At 37.8% G+C, this 23,304-nt stretch overlaps 1 protein-coding gene across 4 annotated transcripts in view; it reads right to left on the bottom strand.

The window, feature by feature from the left end:
* Nucleotides 1-23,304, bottom strand: part of CDK19 (cyclin dependent kinase 19) — a 179,250-nt gene that overhangs the window by 5,176 nt on the left and 150,770 nt on the right. For 2 of the 4 annotated variants that reach the window (XM_082856072.1, XM_082856073.1), the window contains exons 5-12: nt 18,753-18,810; nt 13,137-13,268; nt 9,005-9,148; nt 8,767-8,836; nt 4,508-4,580; nt 4,016-4,113; nt 3,154-3,232; nt 2,274-2,540 (exon numbers count right to left, since the gene is read on the bottom strand). In XM_082856072.1, coding sequence (XP_082712198.1) covers nt 2,274-2,540; nt 3,154-3,232; nt 4,016-4,113; nt 4,508-4,580; nt 8,767-8,836; nt 9,005-9,148; nt 13,137-13,268; nt 18,753-18,810 — 921 coding nt within the window. The remainder of the gene's footprint in view (nt 1-2,273; nt 2,541-3,153; nt 3,233-4,015; nt 4,114-4,507; nt 4,581-8,766; nt 8,837-9,004; nt 9,149-13,136; nt 13,269-18,752; nt 18,811-23,304) is intronic. The other 2 variants (XM_082856074.1, XM_082856075.1) reach the window with 2 other exon arrangements.

Raw genomic sequence — 23,304 nt, 5'->3', positions numbered from 1 at the left:
CTGGAACCAGTGTCTTTGGCTATGCCCAGAAGGCTGGTTCTTCCTGTGAGCGAAGTGGGAAAGATCATATGTAATAAAGCTATTACTTGGAGTTAAAAATGTAAATGACCTTGAGGTGGCACTGGCGGTTTGCGGAAGGACAAATAAGCAAGCGTGCCCCACTCAGCGCACAAGAGGCAGCCAAGCTGGACTTGCAACATCGGGTCCAAGACAACAGAGCAATAAGATAGTCTTGGTTAAAAATAATCTCGCTTAACTCCTTCCTGTGTTACACAACTCTGACGAGTTGTGTTGTTGTAAGAAGCCTTTCCAGATTCTAACGATGTTTTATTGTCAGTTTATTATGGAAAAAAAAAATGTCCTTTCCATTCACAAGGCCTACAGTTGCTGAGCTGGCTACGACTGCTTTCACTTTAGCTGATTAGACTCAGCATAGTAGCTCCTCCGTACTGGATAAAGAACAAATGTGTCGATAACATGAGAGTTGCAGACAGGTGCAATGGGACTCCCTCACCCCTCATGCTAGTCTTTCCAACTAACTAGCTGAGAAAGCTACCCATTTCACAGATATGCTATTTTATTTTTAAGTAGACAGCTCAGTATGGACAAAGAAAAGCATTTGAAGAACTCCTGGATTTGAAAGGAATAAATACAATAGCTAAGTAATCTGTCCATGATCGACTATAATCAGGTTAATATAACACAATCAGAGACACAAAGACGAGCCAGTATATAGTAAAGGTTTGTTGCTCATATAATAAGAATAAACTAATGTTAGGGGGAAAACTGACTTTATAGTAAAATTCAAATATGTTCATGACTACTACCCAAATAGCAAGCTGTTTTTAGCAGATCAAACTGATGCCTTGATTACTTTAATTGGAACCAATGGAAGTGCTATTATATACTCCTCTGCTTGCAGGGAATCTTCCAAGATAAGTTCTCAAAGTAGTTGTGCTGAGATATTCAGAATGTAAAGCCAGTTAGACAGCTATTTATTATGTCTTTCTTGTTAATGTTTCTCTTGTTTCCAGTTCCTAATCAGTGAGTTTGTCTTCCTTGCTCATGGTTTTGTTTTCTGTTATCTATCTCCTGTGTGCTTCTTCTCCACCAGTTCCCTGAGGGACTGTGGTTCTAAACCTTTTTTTTTTAACCTTTAAATTCCTTTCCCTTCTTAGATCTTTTCTTACCTTGTTACTACCTTGAAAACTTTTTTTTCTCCCAAGAATCCCTACAGTTTTCACCAGTATTTTTACCTCTCTCTCCAAATACCAATCCTTAGACTTTTTTCCTTTAATTTCCTGAATTGGTAATACCTTTAATTTCCTGAATTGGTAATACAATTGTAGTTTTCTTTTAAATCTTAATAACAAAATGTATTTTCCAGCCTCAAAATTATTTCTAGTGAGATTTAACAGTTATTCCTGAGAAGTCTCAATCTTAGTCCCTTTCTCTTCTATGTTTATGTGGCTACTTACTGATTATTTCCTCCCAGTGATGGCAGATCCTTCTGAAGTATGCTGCTTACTTTTTTCCTCTCCCTTTTCAATTGCTTATCTATCTAGGTATCTTTTTCTGACTCAAACCTGATAGGCAGCTGTAAGGGTAAAATGAGACATTTTCTTTGAGGAGGAGCTGCCTGCCTCACCTTCCCTCCTCAGGGTTTTAGGATAATCAAATCAAGAAACAAAATATCTTGCAATTACGTGAAATGACAAAAATCTTCATTTTCATATAACGCCCTAAAACAGGATTGTACAGTTTGTATAGTCAAACTTTAGAGTTAAGTACCACTTAATTCTAAAAGGATCTACTATAAGTCTACTTCCCATTTTATAAAATGTATTGTTAAAAAAGAGACGATAGGCTCAAAATGGAGTCACTTGTGCTAAGCCCACATCACCAAACTGAGACAGTGCCTAACCTAACTGCAGTTTCAGCCCCTCCCAGGAATGTACTCCTCCCCAGTCAGTCTGGAATCTCCTAGTCAGCATTAGATAAGTAATCTAGGTAGACTCCTGTAGTCCCCAAAGGAAGGTTCCCCGGGCCCGAAACAATCATCTCTCTGTTAGTGTCCTTGTCCCACCTCCTTCTGCCGATAAACGTCTTCCATTTGGTACAGCTCTTCAGAGCTTCTCTGTATTTGCTAGGGGAGATGCTACCTGACACATGAATCACTGAATATAGCCAATAAGACCTTTAAAATTTACTCAGTTGCATTTAGTTTTTTAACAGTATATGAAAATTAAAAAGTACAAAATTCAGGGGAGTACCTGATAATCTGACGGCATTACAGGCCCGCCTGAGTTTGTGCCTGAAGGCCCTAGCCGCGGTTTCTTGTTTGGAGGCACCTGATTAAGGCCGGAGTCCTGACTGTGCTGCAGCCCTGCTCCGGCGGCCCCGGGCCCCGCCCCGGCCCCTCCTGCAGTCCCGTTGGCCTGGGTGCTGTTCTGCTGCTGCGGGGCTGCCTGTGGAGGGGCTGCTGCCTGCTGCGGCGGGGCTGCGGGCTGCGGATGTTGGTTCTGCTGCTGTTGCTGATTCTTGTAGAGAGGGAAAAAAAGCAAGCTTGCTGTGGAACTAAATTACATCTTCCATGACACGATATGCACATGAGACTGCTGACCAACCTGGGGAGGGACCTCTGTGGGACACCAAAGTGACTGGAATGACCAGAGAATGGAGCAGCCAGGGAATACAGCAGCTCCAGAAGTCAAAGTACTGAGCCCCGAACAGGACCCGTTCTCTGAAGTTCATTTAGATTTGCACAGTAACCCTCCAAGTCAGTCACAGACATCCCACTGAAGAGCACAGGCACACAGGAAATAGCAACTCATTAAAACAGCTATAATAGTCTTTTCAATCAATTTGGAAAAGTAGGGCTGTGTGGGGAGGAGTCAACTGCAATCAAAGAATAGAGTGATGCTTTAAAAGCAGCCTGCATAAAGTGACGGCAATGACATGAACAAACAAAAAGCAAGAAGTAAGAATCAGGGAATAAAACAGGCAATAAGACGAATCAGGAAGTTCATTTATCTGTGAATGCGTATTTCAAATCGCAAAGTACATCTACAATTAAGTAAGTACATAATTAAATAAAAGGCAGTTAAATATATAGGAATTATTAAATTATCCATTCCTAAGTGCAGTATATACCTTGTCACCTTTCTCTTCAGGTTCATCTTCATTAAGGAATTCTCGTTTGGGGTATGGAATCTGGCAGCCAGCAAACACACTAAAAACCATGAAAAGGAAAAAAAAGAATTCATGTCATGACGTAAAATCTACAATATCACTGACCTTGTTCATTTAAAATTCCACTATTTTTTCTTAAAAAAAATTTTTTTTCTTAAAACAAATTCCACTTTTTTTTCCTACTCTTCATCTGTGGCTGGTTATGCCTCTCAACACAATTTAAGCAATAAGAAAAGAACAATTTGTCATCTAAGTTTTACATGAATTGCCACTTTCAATAACACATCTTAACTGTGGTTATAGCTAGTTGACATATATGACATAGAAATTTCTCCACACAAACTTCATCAGCACTAAGAACAACTGAATGTGTGTTTGCTTCCACAGTGAAAGTAATTTTCTCAAGAAAAGCTGCCCCTCTAATAAATCCAAGCACAATTTATATATGTGGGTGTAACAAGGACGGGGAAGTGGAGGAGTCTGGTTGTACAGTAGACACACAGAATTTTAAAATCTCAGTTCCCTACTGATTTGGTGTAAACTGTTCTGGCTGACCGACCTATAAAAGTCTCCTCTGTTCTCAGCTTTAGTTTTCATCTGTAAAACGGATTAATGGTCATTCCTAAAATACTTGTTTTCATTCACACCTCTCTACAGCTTTGCCTGTTTCAAAATACAGGACCTCCCTCTTGACTAGTTTTTCTCTGCAGCAGTATTAACAAAGAAAGTAAAATACTTCAGTAACAAGCGCTTCTCTTGCTTTCAGCCACCATCCAACATCCTCAGCCTGGAGCAAAGCACACAGAAAAGGAAGGATACATACTCTAATGTCGGCAAGGGGTCCTCCTGAAAATAGGGATCCTGCAGAGCCTGCTCTGAGGTAATTCTCTTGGTTGGATCCATAGTAAGGAGTTTCTGAAGCTTGAATAACACATAAGAAATTGACAGCACATGAAAAGTTTGTTTCCAAGTCAATGTTTTGACTTTTGTGTTAATGTCTAATAGAATATCAAATGCCATTTTGTATAGCTCACCACAATATTAATACACTAGACACATTTATGTGAGACTAGCAGAAATCATTAGCATTAGAGCCCTTTTAGAATTTAAATTTTCTTCTGCTGATAAACCACTGGACAAGGCTAAAAGTCACGGGTGACATCTCAAAAGAGAAAGATTTAATTTTGCCCCAGCATCCACCAATTTCCTTTCTTTCTAAAGAGGAGGAAGAGCTGGGACAATTCCGTGGTAAGCAGGGTGGGGTGAGGGCTGTGCTAAAGGATCCACGTTCCCAGTCTGGGAGAGATGCACCTACCAAGAGGAACACTTTGCTGTCAGGCTTGACCTTGTGTTTCTCCATGTACTTTATGAGGCTACTGTTGGCGTACCTGTAGACATGAGAATCACACACTATTAAGAACACTCACACAATTTACAATTTTTAATGGAAAGTTCCAAGATTGGTTTTCCTATATGGTATGTGTTAAGTCAAGCCATTGTTTTTTCTAATTAAAAAGGAACACATAACCAAATGTTGGTAAATGTGTGAAGAAATAAGAATTGTTACACACAGCATGTAGGAGTTTATACTGTTACAATTACTTTGTAAGATAATGACTCATGAACTATAAGAGTTGAAAATGTGAGTATCCTGTGACCCAGCAATTCCTTTCCTAGGTACATACTCTATATCAGGATATCAACCCCTCAGGCTGAAGGGTGAGTAAATGGGTATTATTCATTTTATTATTCTAAACAGACTACATATTTTCATCATATATATTCTTTCCTATATATGAAATACTTCAAATTAAAAAGGTCAAAAAATAGGTGATATATGTTCATGGTAGAAAATTTAGAGAATATAGAAAAGCATAAAGAAAAAAATTGAAATCACTCATAATCAACCTAGCAGCAATAAAAAAACACTGTCTTCAAGATTTTGATAATTTTCTTTTGTCCTTTTTTCATGCATATATATGATACAAACACAGGCATTTTTGTCTTTATAAAATTAGAATCATACTATATAAATTGTGCTAACTTTTTTCACTTAATATTGTTTCATAAACATTTTTCCTTGCCAAATGCTCTTTAAACTTATTATTTGTACTGAATGTATATTTTCTACTGTTACTAACGACGTTTGTTTCACAACAGTTGTAAAACGCAGGTTCTTGAAGGTCAATCTAGTACACATGTAGGGAGACAATACTGCATGGCAGGTGAGAATCAGAGACCCCTACCAGACTCTGGCACAATCATTTACCAATTGTGTGATCTTGGGCAGTTAGTTAACCTCTAGGAAAGCCTTAGGTGCCTCATCTTAGCTATGTGTGGCTGCTTTGACTGCCTTCTCAGGATAAATTCTTAGAATTATTAGGTCAAAGGGTATGTACATTTCAAAGCCTTCTTGCTACACAAACCTGGCCCTCAGACCAGAAGCATGGGCACCAGAGAGCCTGCAGTAGGAATGCATGTACTCAGGCCCTATCCCAGATTCTGAATCACAATCCGCATTTTTAACAAGGTCTCCATGTGATTTGTAGGTACATTAAAGTTTGAGAAGCATTCATTCTCACCAGTAGCATATATGTAAGCGTGCCCATTTATTATATTACCCTTGCCAACACTAGGTATTTTTATTTTAAAAAATCTTTGCCATGTATATTAACAATTATTTTCCTCCAATACCAGGAACATTTTTATTGGCAAGGTAGCCATTAAGTTTGGTAATGGAAAGAAACTTTAAAGTTTATGTAGAAATGGAGTCTGTCAACATGGCTTTAGTCTTTATGTTGAATCAACTGATTTCTTGGGTTAACTCCAGATTCTAGGTTATTTGTTTCTATCATAATATAAAAGGTCTTGAAGTTGAGAAATCCTATTGCTCAATTCCCATTGTGGTTTCTTATTTTTCCTAGTATTAAAGCTAAGATAAATTCTTTGTCATTTTCTGAATTATCCTCTTCCAGATTTGCTACAGTTTAAGAGCTGAACAGTTTTCAAAGTGACTCAAACTTTTTATATACATTATAAAGCATTTTATCAGACCATGTTTATTCAAACATTCAATTTTTAAAGTCAACTTACTTATTTCCTTTTAATTCTATTTTCACCTTGCCTTCTAATGAGCTAATAAGAGTTGACAGCTGACATTGGAAAGATTACAGCAACTTCTGTTGTTATCCTTCACAATTCACTTTAAGAGTAATTTTTTTGGTTCTTTTTCTCTAATATAAACAAGTTATTATTCGTTTACTTTTTATGTCATCTGATATAACATTTTCTGGAATTTTTTCTTTATTATACTTTGACATGTATGTATTGTATTAGATTTAGCTAATTTTTAATAAATTCCTTCTTGTCTTATGCATCAGTAGCCTGATTTTATGTGGATAAAATTGTCTGCTTAGGAAGTATGGCTCTTATCTCTGAACTTTTCCTATTACCTTTCTAACTGAATTTCAGTTATCTTTTAAAATTTCTCTCCTTTTATCTCTGGTTATTGTAAATACTATCATTTTATGTAAAATTCTTCCTCTGGCCTTTAAATACTAAGATAAAATGTTAAGTGCCTTCATTAATTTTCTCTATCTTTTATATTACTAGTGTACCTTCAATTACTTGAACCACTTTCTTTTCTTTTTTTTTTTTTTTGCGGTACGTGGGCCTCTCACTGTTGTGGCCTCTCCCGTTGCGGAGCACAGGCTCCGGACGCCCAGGCTCAGCGGCCATGGCTCACAGGCCCAGCCGCTCTGCGGCATGTGGGATCTTCCCGGACCGGGGCATGAACCCGTGTCCCCTGCATCAGCAGGCAGACTCTCAACCACTGTGCCACCAGGGAAGCCCGAACCACTTTCATTTAATACCCAGTTGACAAGTAACTAATGAGACTGCACTATGTACCAGGCCCTGGGGATACCTATAATGGTGTATAAAATAGGCACCATCCATATTCTAGAGGGAAAGATGGTAACTGTTCAAAAGCCAACTGCAGAGCAAAGTGATCACTGCCAAGAGAAGCAGCACAGGATATGCTATGGGAGTACAGAGGGGAAGCACCTAACTCAGACTAGCAGGTCAAGGGGAAATCTCGTCAGGATAGAAAGGATAAATAAAGGAGTTAATCAGATGAAATAGGTGGGAGGAAAGTATATCCCAGACTGAAGGAACAGCATGTGTAAAAATCCAGAGGTCAAAGAAAACTTAGGGGTTTTGAGGCTCTTAAAGAAATTCATGATGTCTAGGCTATAGAGTACAAAGTGGACAGAGGTTTAGGAGATGAACTTGGTGATGTAGAAGCCAAGGCTCTGTAAGCTATATTAAGAAATTGAGAGCAATGGTGAATTAAGAGCAACTTGAAGGCTGACATGATCAAATGTGCTTCTGGCAATGACTGCAGTACAGACAGTGAGGTGGAGTGAAGACTGAAGGTAGAAATCACTTAGGAGGCCGCTGCAGGATTCCAGGCAAGAGACAGTGGTGGTCTGGCCTACAACAGTGGAACGGTAGATGGAGAGAAATACAAAGATCCAAAGGATATTTAGAACAAAGAATTTACTGGATTTGCTAATTGTTTAGACACTGGGGGGTAAAATGGAAGACAGTGAGATAGAAGAAGGATCAGGGATTTGGCTTGAACAATCAGATGAATCATGGAGCTATTTCCTAAGATAAGAAATATAGTGGGAGGAGAGGTTTAGGAGGACAGATGATGAGTTCAGTTTTGGACATGTATTTTGAAGTATTTATGGGACATTCAAGTTGGGATTCCATAAGGCAATTAGATAAATGGGTCTGAAACTTGGGAAAGAGATCTGAGTAGGATGTATAAACTGGGAGCTATCAGCATAACTGATGGTACATTGTGGCCATCAAAATCACGGAGACTGCCTGGGGAAATGTCTAGAGTGAGAAGAGAGCCCAATTCAGACCCTTGAGCAATGTCAGTGCTCTCTTTAAGGGATGAAAAGAGGCAAGGACCCTACCAAGGACTGTGTAAAAGAGAGGCCCAAAATGATTAATGCCACTCCCTGCTTCTCTTTATGATGTCTGCTTTTGTTCCTACAAGCCATCCAGTCCTGAAATTTTTCTGTTAAGTTGCCCAAGAGAGAACCTCTTCCATCTTTTCCTCTAGGTGTGCACATTTATAACAAACTTCTCTCACTTCTACTCAGCATACATGTCCCCACCAGTTTGTTTTACTCAAATCCCAGGCCATGTGTTCTTCCTCCTGCCACCCTTCCTGGTTGCCTAGCCCAGCATTTCAGTCACCAGTCATTAGTTAGATAAAGACAAAATCATAGTTGTGGCCTTGAACTGAGCCTTTATCAAGCTAAAACAGAAGAGACATTTAAACTATCCACTGACCCTTAAATTCTTAAAAGTTTTTAAATACTACAGCCCAAGCCTGGCATATATGTTAACAACATCTGGAATATCTTCTTTAAATCATAAACGTAATTAATACACTAAAATCTAAGTTTCTGGTTGAAATAATATCTTTTTAAAAAAGGATTAATTTAAATATTCCCATTGAATATTACTTATATGTAATATGGAATTACTTACGTTGTTCTTCTAAAGTCTTTTTGAAGTGTGGGGTATTCTGGCATCTTTCTAATATCTTCCCAGTCTTTATCTTACAAAAAATATTGAATATTGTTATAGGAAATAGTGTTACTTATCAAAAATCTAGTTATTTTAGCTTAAAAATATATATTAAAACTAAATATACATTAAAATATGCTTTTCAAAAAGAATGTTTTTGAAATATGACTCATTATTTTGAAATAAATAAATAAATTACCTGCAGGAAACCCCATGACACTAAATATCCGATCTAGTTGATCATGATGAAAGGGATTGCTTGTTTTTATATCTTCCTGACGACAGTGAAAAATAGGTTCTGAAGTCAACAATTCAGCAAATATGCAACCTATTGCCCATATGTCTATAAAGGAAGAAAAACAAGTTTTTGCACACATTTATTATATTTCTTTGGTTATAATTTCTGGGTATAATCACAACCTACATATAAAAATACTTTTGGGGGTAGGGGGATGGACGAAATAGGTAAAAGGGATTAAGAGGTACAAACTTCCAGCTATAAAAAAGTCAGAGGGATGTAATGTACACATAGGGAATACAGTCGATGATACTGTAACAACTTTGTATGGTGACAGATGGTAACTGGACTTATTGTGATTATTTTATAATGTATAAAAATATCAAATCACTATGTTGTACATGTTAAACTAATATAACATTGTATATCAAGTATAACTTTTATAAAGTAAAGAATCCCCAAAATAAAAAAAAAATTTTAAACTTTTCAGTGAAGCAATACACAAAATACAATAAGTATATTAAGAAAACATATATATCACATGAAATAGCTGTATCATCACATAACATACTGAAAGCCAAATAAAATACATTTTCTTGTAAATTTCCTGATCAAGATAAGCTTGGGAAACTCAATTTAGCAAGCAATGAATTTACATTTAGGCAAAAGCCTTTCAAACCACTATTAATAATTTAATCGCCAAAGGAGTCAACTGATAACCTACTACAAGGCATAATACTCAAGATCTGACAGACTGAAATAATATCATCATCAGGTGCGGTGATACATTTCTTTAAAGCAATCAAATGCATAATGACAGAGCAGAATTTCTGAGCTGTCAGTCTAGACAGACGGTACAGATCGCACAAGATGATTTGGAAAAACTCAACTTCTGTCTGAAAGACACCAACTTCAGTTTTTTCAACAAACAGTGAGCCCTAGAAGCTGATAAATACAAGTATATATAGACACTGCACGACACCAGTAGAGATAGATGTGATCCGAACATATTCACTTAGATGGTGCCCCAACTCTCCAATGTGCCAAGATACAATTAGGCATCTTTCAAAGTTTTATTAACTATTTCAAATAACCAGTTATGGATTATTCTATTTGGATTTTATACATTGAAAGACTATAATATAGTTTTAATTTAGATTCTAAGAGTATAATGTTATATTCACAATGTTTTGCCAAATGTACATGTGAATTTTTGTAAGATGTATGTTCATACTCGCCCACTTAAATAAATGCTGTTTAATAAGTATTTTAAGTATTTTATTTATTTTTTTAAATAAATGCTGTTTAATAAGTATTTTTTTAAAAAAACAACACACAGGACTTCCCTGGTGGCACGGTGGTTAAGAATCCACCTGCCACTGCAGGGGACACGGGTTCGATCCCTGGTCCGGGAAGATCCCACGTGCCGCGGAGCAACTAAGCCCATGAACCACAACTACCGAGCTTGCGCTCTGGAGCCCGTGAGCCACAACTACGGAGCCCACGTGCCATAACTACTGACACTCGTGCGCCTAGAGCCTGTGCTCCGCAACAAGACAAGCCACCACAATGAGAAGTCCTCGCGCCACAATGAAGAGTAGCCCCCGCTCGCCACAACTAGAGAAAGCCCATGAGCAGCAACAAAGACCCAATGCAGCCATAAATAAATAAATTAATTAATTAATTGATTAAATTTTAAAAAAATGAGTGAATGTGTGTGTATTTATTACATCTGCTATGAATACACTTCAAGCCTAAAGATAACTAATGTGGGGATTACTCTTTTTCTATGTCTTAGCTTTTTTCTTAACTTCTATCCAGAATAAGTAATTGGGACTTGACTAAAATTAGAAATTAGCAATTATGTTTTTATCTTTAATTCGTAAATCTTATTTTTACTGAGCAAGTAAGTCGCAAGCTGGTTAAAATTCAATTTCAGTTCTCTTTACCCTGAGGAAATAAGAAATATAGTTGGTTTCCAATTCATACCCAATTACCTTTATTTCCAAAAAAACACATCTATTTTTTATTCCAACAGTAGAGCAGTTAATCAGAAAATATTCATAAAACTATGCTTCTGAAAGTGTGGGGACCACATACAACAGAATCACCAGTGGTACCTGTTAAACAGAGGCCTCACTACCATGGGTTTGCTAAGAACCTCAGAGTGAGACAGATTTTGGTGGGGCATCATTTAGTTTAACAAGGTTTTTGGCTGAACCTGCCTTTTCTTACTGGAAATCTCCCTTCTAGACACAGACTGCATAGTGCTTGGTAAGAGCCCAATGCACATGGGTGTCTGCTGTTGTCACATCCTGTACTCCCACCCTATGCCCTGGGTTATCTCACCATCAGTCCTGTTCTAAGGCACCCCCCGTTGCTTCCAACTGACATTCCCCTTCTCTCTGGCTTACATTTGGTTTCTTCCTATCCTCTGGAACCTTCTGAGAGTGTCTAGATTTTACTGTTCTCAATAGAGAGACCTAATAACAGAAAAAGCAAACATAATTCTAAATGTCTCAAAAATATAGCCCCTCAGTAAAAGTCATTCATTGGAATGTAAATAGAGTCAGGGTCTGATTTTCACTCCTCATTCTAAGGACCGCTCCATCCCTTCCATTTGCTTTTTGTAGTTCTCCTTTATTCAAAGACAGCTGCCACTGTCCTTGGCAGACAGAGTGGCAGCCTCTGGTAAGGGGCCTTATTACTATAAGCTCAACTGCCAGGGGACAGGTCTAAGGTCAGTCTCACACTCCTCTACTATCAAACACAAACTGGTTTTCCTCACAGTGCTGTGGCTACTCATAGCCTTTTTCACTAATTTAACAAAATCCTTTAGCAGTATTTATGAAGAATTATAATATTCCGCACTGTGCTAGTGTCTCAATCCCTAGACAAAGAAAGTACAAATGTGTTCTGGGTATCTGAGTTTTGCAGAAATCAGACCTCCTGACGAATGAGGACATTACTATATTTTTGTTTCCCTTTTTACCCATGAATAGGTTAATTATGAGTCTAATCTTTTCAAACGTGAGAACTTCATTTATAGTTCTTTGGCTGCCAGCAGGTTTTTCATAAGCTTAACAGAAAAAGGATTGAGCTGACTTGTCTATTTTTAATAATTTTACAGCTTAAGTGCCTTTATCAAATAGAACTCAACAAAAGCAGCTAAATGTAGTCAAAACAGATATTAGCCTAATACAAGTAAACAGAAAATTCAAGAAAAGGAAAATTTAAAGAAACACACTTAGAGCAAATTTAAGTACCTTACAGAACTAGCCCTTCACATTAACAGTACTATTTACTCCCTCCCTCCCCTCTCTCTTTACCTCCTTTAAAGCAATATCTAGGTCTGAGGACAGCTCTCTCTTCCTGACTCCCTCAATTAACAGCTGGGACCTCTGAGGACACTGTAATGACAGGTAGCAAAATCTCTGATGCCTCTGTTCTGAAGGAGACTTAAAATTTTACAGAGTATGTTTATAACAGGTTTTCTTACTCAGTTTTTTCACTTGGTGAGATGGCAAGATGCTGAGCACAGCTAATCTACCCAGGCTCTATTTCCTACCTTAATGGAGAAACTGCCATTCTGAAAACTGTAATGGCAAGAGAGAAAGATTAGTCATGTTGTTTCCTGCTTAGGAAAGGACTGACTGACTAACTTTTCCCCAAATAGAAGGGGCTCTCTCCAATAACTACACTACTCCCATTTTTCTGTTTTTTTTTTCTTTTTGTGAAGAAAACAAGTCCAAACCTCTCTCCAGTTCTTCTGATTGATAGTAAGTAAAAAATAACATTTGCATGTTATTGTTTCTATAGCAACTCAACAAGATCAGATACTTCTATCCTCTGAAAGAAAATTTCTTTTTTTAAAGGAATCATATTCTCCTATACAGTTAAAAATCCAAATCTACCAGATTACAAAATCTGGGAATATAAACAACAGGACTTTTACAAAGAAATTTAAAGTGGTTTTTACAAAGCAGCTTTATTATTATACCATTTAGTATTTATGATAATGCAATATCATATGATAATGATATGATAATGTAATACTTACCAACTATAAGTAAATCATTTTAGACTAACTTACCAATGGCCTTTGTATAATGCCTTGCACCAAGCAAAAGTTCTGGAGCCCGATACCAAAAAGTCACAACTACTGGATCCAAATCTGCTAGTGGCTTTAGAGGAGAATTGAATAATCTGGCAAAACCCATGTCAGCTAAAAAATAAAATAATAAGAAATCAGGTTGGCATGCTCTTATAACCATGCAAGGTTGATGACAATAGCCACTAACCTTATAAAGCAATCCTTTTTCCTCTCTTTTCAACCAGTGGTCTGTACCAGGCACCAAATCTCCCCTTCTGAGGTAGATACTACTATTGTGCCTATTTTACTGATGAAGAAACTGAGGCTTAGAGATATTCTGACTTGTCCAAGGTCATAGAACTAGTAACTACAGAGTCAGAATTAGAATCCAGGTCTGACTTCAGATTCCTGGCTTTCAGAGACAGAATAATATTCTTAAATATTTTAAAAATAGAAAATAGTCTAAAAGTTTCCATGATTGATTATGACTTCTGTATGCCTATATATCAAAAAAACCTGACTATATCTTAGTTCAGTGTGTGCTAGAGTTGGTTGGCTCTCATGGACCCAGCAGAGCCAATTCATACACATCTTTTGAACTCTGTTCAGTAACGTCATGTTTGTGGCTTGAAATTGGCTATGGTGGGAGTATCTACATCATGGAAAACAGCAAATGCTACAAATTGGGTTTTTTCCCCCCAGAGAGCCAGTTGTTGTATAGTTATCAGCACATCACATACATGGTTCCAAGAACATAGAACACATAAGACAGAATGTTATAATTCAGCATTTAACAAAGGTCTATACCAAGGATAACTAAAATATTAGAGGTACACAAAAGTAGTAAAAAGACTATTACTATAATAAGGTGTTGGTGACTAATTTTCTTAAGATTTCCTAAAGAATAAATACCTTATACCTATAAAGCACTTCAGAGTTTACAAATGGTTTTCACATACATCATACATCACTTCGTCTAATCCTCATAAGAATGCTGGTTTGATAAGTACTGCCCTTGCCACACTTCTGTGATGAAGAATCTAAGGCCCAAAGTAGTTCAATGACTTGCCCAAAGTCACAGGGATAGGAAGTGAAAATGCCAGTACAAACAAAAAGCATGTTATAATTTAGCAGCTACATTCTTAACCATGGAACTGATATCCAATAGATTACACATATGATAACTGCATGTCACAAAGGCAAAAATCACAAAAATGATAAACCTCTATAATATGAAATATATACACAGTAAGTATATTTTGACTGTATAAGGGTCCCTAGTGTACTATACAATGCACAAATAGTAAAGTTTCAACTACAGAGTATCATTTAATCGAAAACCAATATACTATGATATACATTATATTTTTAATTTACAGTGACTTTGTTTCTTTAGAGTTTGAATAATTTACAAGACTTTCTGAGAATGCTTTGGAGGACCCAGGTCTTAAAAAATAAAGCTACCCAAGGATGCCTATGCTGATGCCTACACTTTCTTAAGCAAATTTCCCTATAGCAAACGCAAATATTCAAAACCATTCTACCAATATTACACCTACCTCAAAGCACTGCTCTATATATTTAGTAGATGCTGATTGTTGTTGATGGCAAAGTAATATGATGGAATACTCTTTCATACATAGAAAAGCATGCTATTTTTAAGTAAAGGCTAAAGCCAGTATTTCTCCCCTTATTCTCCACCTTCTGAGTTTTATATAAGCCACATCTATTCACTGAAAAATGAAATCAAGGCCAGATGAAACAATAAATATTCTTAAAAACAATTCCCATCTATTGTATGAACTTTAAAGGAGTTTCAAACCATTTTTCAAATAATTACTGATTTAGACAAAAGGTAATTAGCCTAAACATTCCTAACACCTATTTTCCTAAAGTTAGATATGAGTGAAATTGTTCAATTCAACAGACAGGGGTAGTAAAATTCTGGTGTGGGTGCTAATTAGACAGTATCAAATGATAGAAAAGCAGCAGAAGGCAGTGTCTACTGCCAAGGAGCTTACATGAAGGTGAGATGACAAAATACATGGAGTAGATAAAAATAAAAAGGATAAGTACTGTAAGACTAAAGGAGAGTTGCTGCTGGTTTCTACTAGACTTGAAGTCCCTTGAGGGACGGGGTTATGTCTCCTTCACAGTTTTATCTGGAACAATGTCTGATAAACATTTGTAGGAGCGGACTAAATCGAAAGTGGAACTTGAGCTGGATTCTGAAGGATGGATCATTGTGAACAGTAAAGGCGGCGATGAGCATTTTAGGTAAGGCCTGGAAGTCTTCAGGTTGCTGGGGAGGGGAAGCCTCAGATACAGGGAAGGGCACAGTATGTTTTCCATTTGACTATGCTTTCTTTCCCTTTCAGTCAAAAAAGAACTGTTATAAAGTGTGAAGCATAGACATCAGAGCATTACGGATTTTTAAAAAAAATAATGTGCTATTAAAACAAAATTTAAAAACAATTTAATCAACTAGATTAATCGTTCACTAGACCTTTAATACCAATTATTGCTTACTTTTAACCCTGATTTTATCTTTAATCTTGGATAGAATTATAGTCCTAAAACTCTTAACAATAAGGCAATTAACTGGCCTGGCTAGAATACAGAATTTATGTTGAGGAGTAGTAGGGCTATTTGGGAGAATAAGGAGAAGACATTAAGTTTGGTGACTGGCATAAATGTGATGACTGGTACAGCATGGGAAAGTATAAGATGATGATGATGAATTTGGTTTGGAATTAATGCAATATAGGTTGCCAGCAGAACATCCAAATAGAGATAAACATTTCATCTAGGGTGAGAGAATAGAATCTGAGATGCAGATCTTAGAATCATTTTCATAGAACCCAAGCTTTTGAGGCCACAACTTATCAATTCCCTAAAGAAGTCATTGTGGAGGGAGGCCATGTCCCAAGCCAGTACCTAGGCTGTCTTGAAACAAAAGGGTAATAGGAATAAGAGGCAAAAATGAATAAAATACAGAAGTAACAGCAAAAGTAGTAGATAGAAAAATAGAATTACATGATGTCATATAGACCAAAGGAAAAGACGGTCACAAGGCCAGACTAGCCAGAAGAACAAATAACAAGACAGTAAAGGAAAACAACAACTAAACACAGGCCATTAGATTTGGTAAGACAGAGATCATAGATGGCCTTTTAGAGAGCAGTTTCAATAGAGGGGCAGAATTAAGACATCAGATAATAACAAATTAGGGTAAGTGAAAACAATGCATAAACATCATGTATTTTAGAAGTAGAGGAACAAGGGGAAAAATTGAACAAATTGTAAAGAAAACAAAATGGATATGAGAAAATTTATGTTAAACTGGGGTGAGGACTATGGAGAACAGTATGGAGGTTCCTTAAAAACTAAAAGTAGAACTACCATACGACCCAGCAATCCCACTACTGGGCATATACCCTGAGAAAACCATAATTCAAAAAGAGTCATGTACTACAGTGTTCATTGCAGCACTATTTACAATAGCCAGGACATGGAAGCAACCTAAGTGTCCATCGACAGATGAATGGATAAAGAAGATGTGGCACATATATACAATGGAATATTACTCAGCCATAAAAAGAAACGAAATTGAGTTATTTGTAGTGAGCTGGATGGACCTAGAGACTGTCATATAGAGTGATGTAAGTCAGAAAAACAAATACTGTATGCTAACATATATATATATAGAATCTAAAAAAAAAAGGTTCTGAAGAACCTAGGGGCAGGACAGGAATAAAGACGCAGACATAGAGAATGGACTTGAGGACAGGGGGAGGCGGAAGGGTAAGCTGGGACGAAGTGAGAGAGTAGCACTGACACACACACACTACCAAATGTAAAATAGATAGCTAGTGGGAAGCAGCTGCATAGCACAGGGAGATCAGCTCGGTGCTTTGTGACCACCTAGAGGGGTGGGATAGGGAGGGTGGGAGGGGATGCAAGAGGGAGGGGATATGGGGATATATGTACACGTATAGCTGATTCACTTTGTTATACAGCAGAAACTAACACAACAATGTGAAGCAATTATACTCCAATAAAGATGTTAAAAAAAATTGGGGTGAGGATTATGAATGTTTAAAGGTGAAGAGGAGAAACTTGAGAAGGAGAGAATGGAGATACTGTAATAAGAAGGGCTCAAGTACAGCAGGAAGATATTTAGAAGCTAGGAAGGACATCAGATAGGACTTAGGAGAAAGAGACACTCTTTCTCTGAGACTGTTTCAAAGGCAGAGCTGTGCTGACAAAAAGTGGTCAGTGAGGTCATACCAGATAACTCCGATATCACTAGGCAGCAGTGTTTGGAGGGAAAGAGACCCCAGACTTGGAATTCAAGTCCTTCCTTTGAAAGGCTGAGTAAGCTACAGTCTCTCTAAATCCAGCTTTCCTTATCTGCAGTATCTACCACAGAGGGTGGTTGTGTAAAGCAAATGAGATAACGTTTGAAAGTATCTATCTTAGTGTCCCCCATAGAAGGACCATACTTTATTTCCCTTTCACGAGGGTCTAGAAAAACTAGGTACTCAATAAATGCCTCCAAGTAAAAGTGTGAGAGTGAAACAGAAAAGTGAGGAGCGGTAGAAAGGGGATGGGAGGGAGGAGGAAGGAAAGTGGAAAGGGAAGGAAAGCAGCCACCTGGTTCTTAACTAACAACAACAGAATTTTTTTATGACTCAATCTCAGTAAAGTCAGAGTAGAGGTTTAAAGAAAGAAAAGTTGGTTTAGAACAGCTTCTTCAGGAACTGGGCTAGTGAATTAATTGAAGAAGTAGAAAACCAAGCAGCAGGGCACGCTTGGTTGAAGCAGGACAGAATGAATTTGTAGTATGTCAAGTTAGCACAATTCCGCACCACTTCGACCATGATATATTCTAACAGCAAAGAAAGCAGGTTGCTGAAACAAAATTTACTTTAAGATCTTTCTAAAAAGCATTGGACATTCAATAAATGTTAAGTTCTATTATAAGAAATTAGAACAAAGCATTTCTTAGCTCATTTTCTCCCCAAATATGTCATAGGTATAAATGATGGCAATTTCTTTCAGAACTTTCAAGTTGCAAAGAAATTTTTAATACAGAGACAAGACTTCTGCCAGTGCCTTAATCTAAGACTGGCAAGCAAGAGAGTCTATAAATATATACATTCATTTGGAAAAGATATGTTGGTACCTGGCACAGGACATGTGGTGGAGGGAGGGCAGGGCGGGGGGAGGTATCTGTGAAGATCTGTATGTACTAGGTCAGGGTGAGAGGGATGTATTCCGGGAAACATTTGGTAAAGCTGAGACAAAAGTAAGATTCAGAGATTATGTTTAGGGTGACTGTGCAGGACAGTAATAGTAGCATAAACACACACTTGGGGTATTGTATGGGAATGAATTTTTTGCTTGCTTCAGCTTAGAATTATAGAACCTTATTTTGGGAATAAATCTGAGGGATTTTACAAACTATCTATCTACATTTCCCAACATCTTTTCTACAAATATTATGAGGAATTAATTTTTAAATTAACTACTTAAATAAGAGTATTAAAAAGGGAAACCATCTTTGCAGTCACTTCAGTTTCTTAGTAAATTATTTTAGAAATAATTACCTACCTATTTTGACTCTCCCCCTCTCAGGACCTTCTCCCATTACTAGGATATTTGCTGGTTTCTAGAAATAAAAATAGAGCATTCAAATTACTATATTTATTCTTTTGACATGCTCTAAAATGGAAAAAAGTTCTTATAATATGAAAATATCACTTTTGGATTTTCATCAAAACTATAATTGAATATCAAGTACCCTCTATATAGTTAAAGCATTTGACATACTTGAAGTTAGCACTAACTTTCCAAAAACATCCTTGCTACAGAAACATCTTATTTTCAAAATCATATCATACAAAAAATCACAAAGGAATTAAAGCTATCATTTCTATTTACCCCACAAAAGTAATGAGTAAGAATAATTCTTAAACCTGCACAAATTATAAGCTGTCCTATTGCTGCCCACAATAAAGGGCTTTTGTGGTTGAAAATTTTTACATAAAATTTCCAGCCACAATATAACTACCTTCATTTAAATGAATCAAGTGGAATATTCCTTGCTAAATATTTCTAAGCTACTACTATAGGAAAACATGGTCAACATTCAGCAGACTCCATTAAAATTCATACACATTTTCAGCCATAGTTCATGTAAAAGTGAGAAATTCCAAATATAATCTCAAGATGTAGGAAAATAAAAGCCAAGGCTAATACAGAGCTATATAAAGAAAAGAGTAGGCTGCAAATGTATCCAGCGTCTTTTAAGTCATCCTTTTTTGTAGACATTTGGAAACAGAGAAACTGTGAAGATACACACTTTTGGGCAAGTAAGTCTCCTCTGTAAACTCTTTGGAGAGAAAAATTTATGATTCATTTATTTAATCAATGAATATATTTTTAGTGTCTTCTAGGGAGAAAGAACCAACCCTACTAACCATACAAAGAATTAAGAGGAAAAATAAAGGCACCGTAAACCAAGTTCCTAACCTCCAGATGCTCACTACATAAGTAGAAAGAAATATCAGAAGTTTTGTATAATTCTAGAAGGTAATGCTAATTATGAGTTATGGAGAGGACTGAGATCTTGGGTTAGAGGCTAAACTAGATTACTTTTAAGATCTCTTCCAATTTTCCAGCTCTTTTTAAAGTTTCAATGAAAACAGTAAGCATTAAAGAAAAAAAAATTTCAAAGAAGGAACTGATTAACAAGAGCTTCCATTGTTAAGGGAAATGTTCACTGGAGGTGGGGCAGCGGCTATGTCCATTATCCAGATCCTGAAAAATGAACAGAAGCTAGAATGGCAGAGCAGAAGAAAGGTAAGGGCTGGGCTTCCCTGGTGGCGCAGTGGTTGAGAGTTCGCCTGCCGATGCAGGGGACACGGGTTCGTGTCCGGTCCGGGAAGATCCCACATGCCGCGGAGTGGCTGGGCCCGTGAGCCATGGCCGCTGGGCCTGCGCGTCCGGAGCCTGTGCTCCGCAACGGGAGAGGCTGCAACACTGAGAGGCAAGCAAGCTTAGGAGAGAGTAATAAGTCTGACTTGACAGAAGGCAGAGGACTCATGTTGGAGGTGGTAAAATGAACCTAGGCCCTGCAGAGTCTTAACTGCCAGGTGAAGTAATCGGACCTTTGTACACATTACAGGCAGTGAGATTACAGGAAAGAGGCAGGTATCAGAACTGGGTGTAAGGTGATAAGCGCTTCATCCAAGGACTTCTCAGCTGAAATGACGAGGGAGTTATGGAGCTGAGGAACATTTTAAAGGAGATATTAACAGGACTTTGTGACTAGTTGAAGGCAGAAGATTAAGACAAAGGGTGATAAAGATTTCATTAAGGTTTTGAGGTTATGTGACTGGAAGAATGGTGCCCTTGTGATAGAAAATTTATGAGAGGTACTGATTTGGGAGGGGGAACAACAAAGAGAAGGAGATGGCACATTGAGTTTGAGTGATATGAGCGGCCTAGTTGTACTAGCCAGGGGAGTGGAAATAGGAAGATTTAGATTTTTTTAAAAAATAAATTTATATTTTATTTATTTATTTTTGGCTGCGCTGGGTCTTTACTGCTGCATGCGGGCATTCTCTAGTTGTGGTGCGGGGGCTACTCTTCATTGCAGTGCGCGGCCTTCTCATTGTGGTGGCTTCTCTTATTGCAGAGCATGGGCTCTAGGTGCATGGGCTTCAGTAGTTGCAGCACGCAGGCTCAGTAGTTGTGGCTCGTGGGCTCCAGAGCGCAGGATCAGTAGTTGTGGCGCATGGGCTTAGTTGCTCCATAGCATGTGGGATCTTCCTGGACCAGGGCTCAAACCTGTGTCTCCTGCATTGGCAGGCAGATTCTTAACCACTGTGCCACCAGGGAAACCCAAAGATTTAGATTTGAAAGTTACTGTCACTGGAGTGTGATAATTGAAGACATGAGACAAGATTAGTTTACTGTAGCAGAAAGAGAAAAATGCATCAGACAAAAAACCAAACCTTCAATTCAAGTTTAACAACTATTTATCAAATATCCATTATGTATAAAACACTGTCCTGCAGACTTTCAGGAAACAAAGAGAAATAAAACATGAAGCCCTTGACTTCAAGGAGTTTAATATCTAGTAGGGAAAGACAGATTACTTTTTAGAGTACAAGGCAGATTACAGAAAGTACCAAAACAGCAAAATAAATTGCCAGGAATAGATGATTCTTCTCAGTGAATATCAGGATAGTCTTTAGGAAGGAGATGACTTTAGATGAATTTAAGAGTGCCTAAGATTTTGATAAGCATAAACAGAAGAATGACGTTTCAGGCTTAGAGAACCCTAAAAGTAAGAGCCTGGTCACAAAGAAAACCCAGGGACATGACATACTGGGAGAGCCTACAAGTATTTTGATTTTGACTAGAGCATAGAATGCTCAGTGTAGAGCATTCCTAAGGCTAGGAACTATGTTGGAAATTAAACGTCACATTAAAGAAACTACAATTTATGCTATAGGCTAAGCCGAGACAAGACAGTGAGATAATCAGATCTATATTTAGGAAAAAACTCTGGTAGCACCGTGAAGGATGAACTGAGAAGGAAAGGTGGACCACAGACCAGTTGGAAGTGGTTACAATAGTCAAGGGAAAAGTAAGGGGTCCCTAACTTGTGACAAAGGTCCTGGAGCAACACATAAGAGCATTTCAAGGGAAAAGTTCAAGATTTGGCATTGCTTTTTTGCACCACCTTCACTTCCCTCCATAGTCACTCATTCAACAAATACTGATTGAGTATCTAGCAGTGATTTAGATGCTAGAGATACAGTAGTAAACAAAACCAGGCAAGATCCTTGACCTCATGGAGCTTACATTCTAGTGGGAAGAGAAGGGCAATAAATAACAAATGTACAGTACATCAGTACTGATTAAGTACTGTGGATAAAAATTAAATAAGGAGAACACAAAGAGATTTCCGCATCTGGTATTATGGCTGAGTAGGTGCTCTAGGAGACCCTGCCATTACAGAACAACAATATATATGCTGCCTAAGAAACATTCCTTGAAGGATCCTTGATCTCACAAGAGATAAGGCAGGGGTCCCCAACCCCCGGGCTGCAAACCCGTACCAGTCCGGCCGCACAGCAGGAGGTGAGCAGCAGGCAAGTGAGCGAAGCTTCATCGGCCGCTCCCCATTGATCCCCATCGCTCGCATTACCGCCCGCACCATCCTCCCCACTCCAATTCATGGAAAAACTGTCTTCCATGAAACTGGTCCCTGGTGCCAAAACGTCTGGGGAACCACTGAGATAAGGGATATCTACAACAACCCCAGCCCCACCCCCAAATAAGGGCTGGAGAAGGAAGGAAAGGCAGGATGGACCTGGGAGCAGATGCCAGTAACACACTTCACTGGGGACACTGAACCCTGGACCACCAGCAAGGTGAAGAAACTGAGCCTGTTCCCTGACAATCAGTCAAGACTCCCATGGGGACTAAAGTAAACCAGAAGAAGCTAAAGGAAACCCTCTCTGTAGGAAAAACTTCCTAACTTAGGCCTAAGGACTAAAACAATACATTTTCCTGCTAAAAACATACTTTAATCCATTCACATACTATTTACAAGAGATCCATCTAAGTGGAAGGACCATAAAAGCTGAAAGTAAAAGGCTATTAAAAGAGCAGGCAAAGTGCTGAAAGAATCAACTATAGTAATGTCAGACAAAATAGCTTTTAAGACAAAAGCATTATTAGGAGTAGAGATGGTCACCATGTAATGATACAAGATTCAATTCACCAGGAAGAGAGAACACTCCTAAAACTCATTATGTACTTGAAATATATATGTATTTGATATAATTTCAGGGAGGGAAAAGACCAAGGATAACAAACGTTTCTCAATAATCGATATGTCAAGCAGACAAAAGATTAGTAAGATACAGACCATCCAAAGGACACAATTAACAAAGTTGATCTAACAGGCATATACACAACTTTTTACCCAATAATTAGAGAGTACACATTTTTTTTTTCAATCATACATGGAACATTTACATATGTTGTTAGTGTACTAGCAGGTCTCAAGAAATTTCAAGGAATTGTTATCAAACAGACTATGTTCTCTGACCACAATGAAATTAAGTTAAAAGTCAATTACAGG

This window comes from Leucopleurus acutus (genome assembly GCF_964270905.1).
Source record: "Leucopleurus acutus genome assembly, chromosome: 15".
NCBI lineage: Eukaryota > Metazoa > Chordata > Mammalia > Artiodactyla > Delphinidae > Leucopleurus > Leucopleurus acutus.
This window is presented reverse-complemented; position numbering and strand designations above follow the sequence as displayed.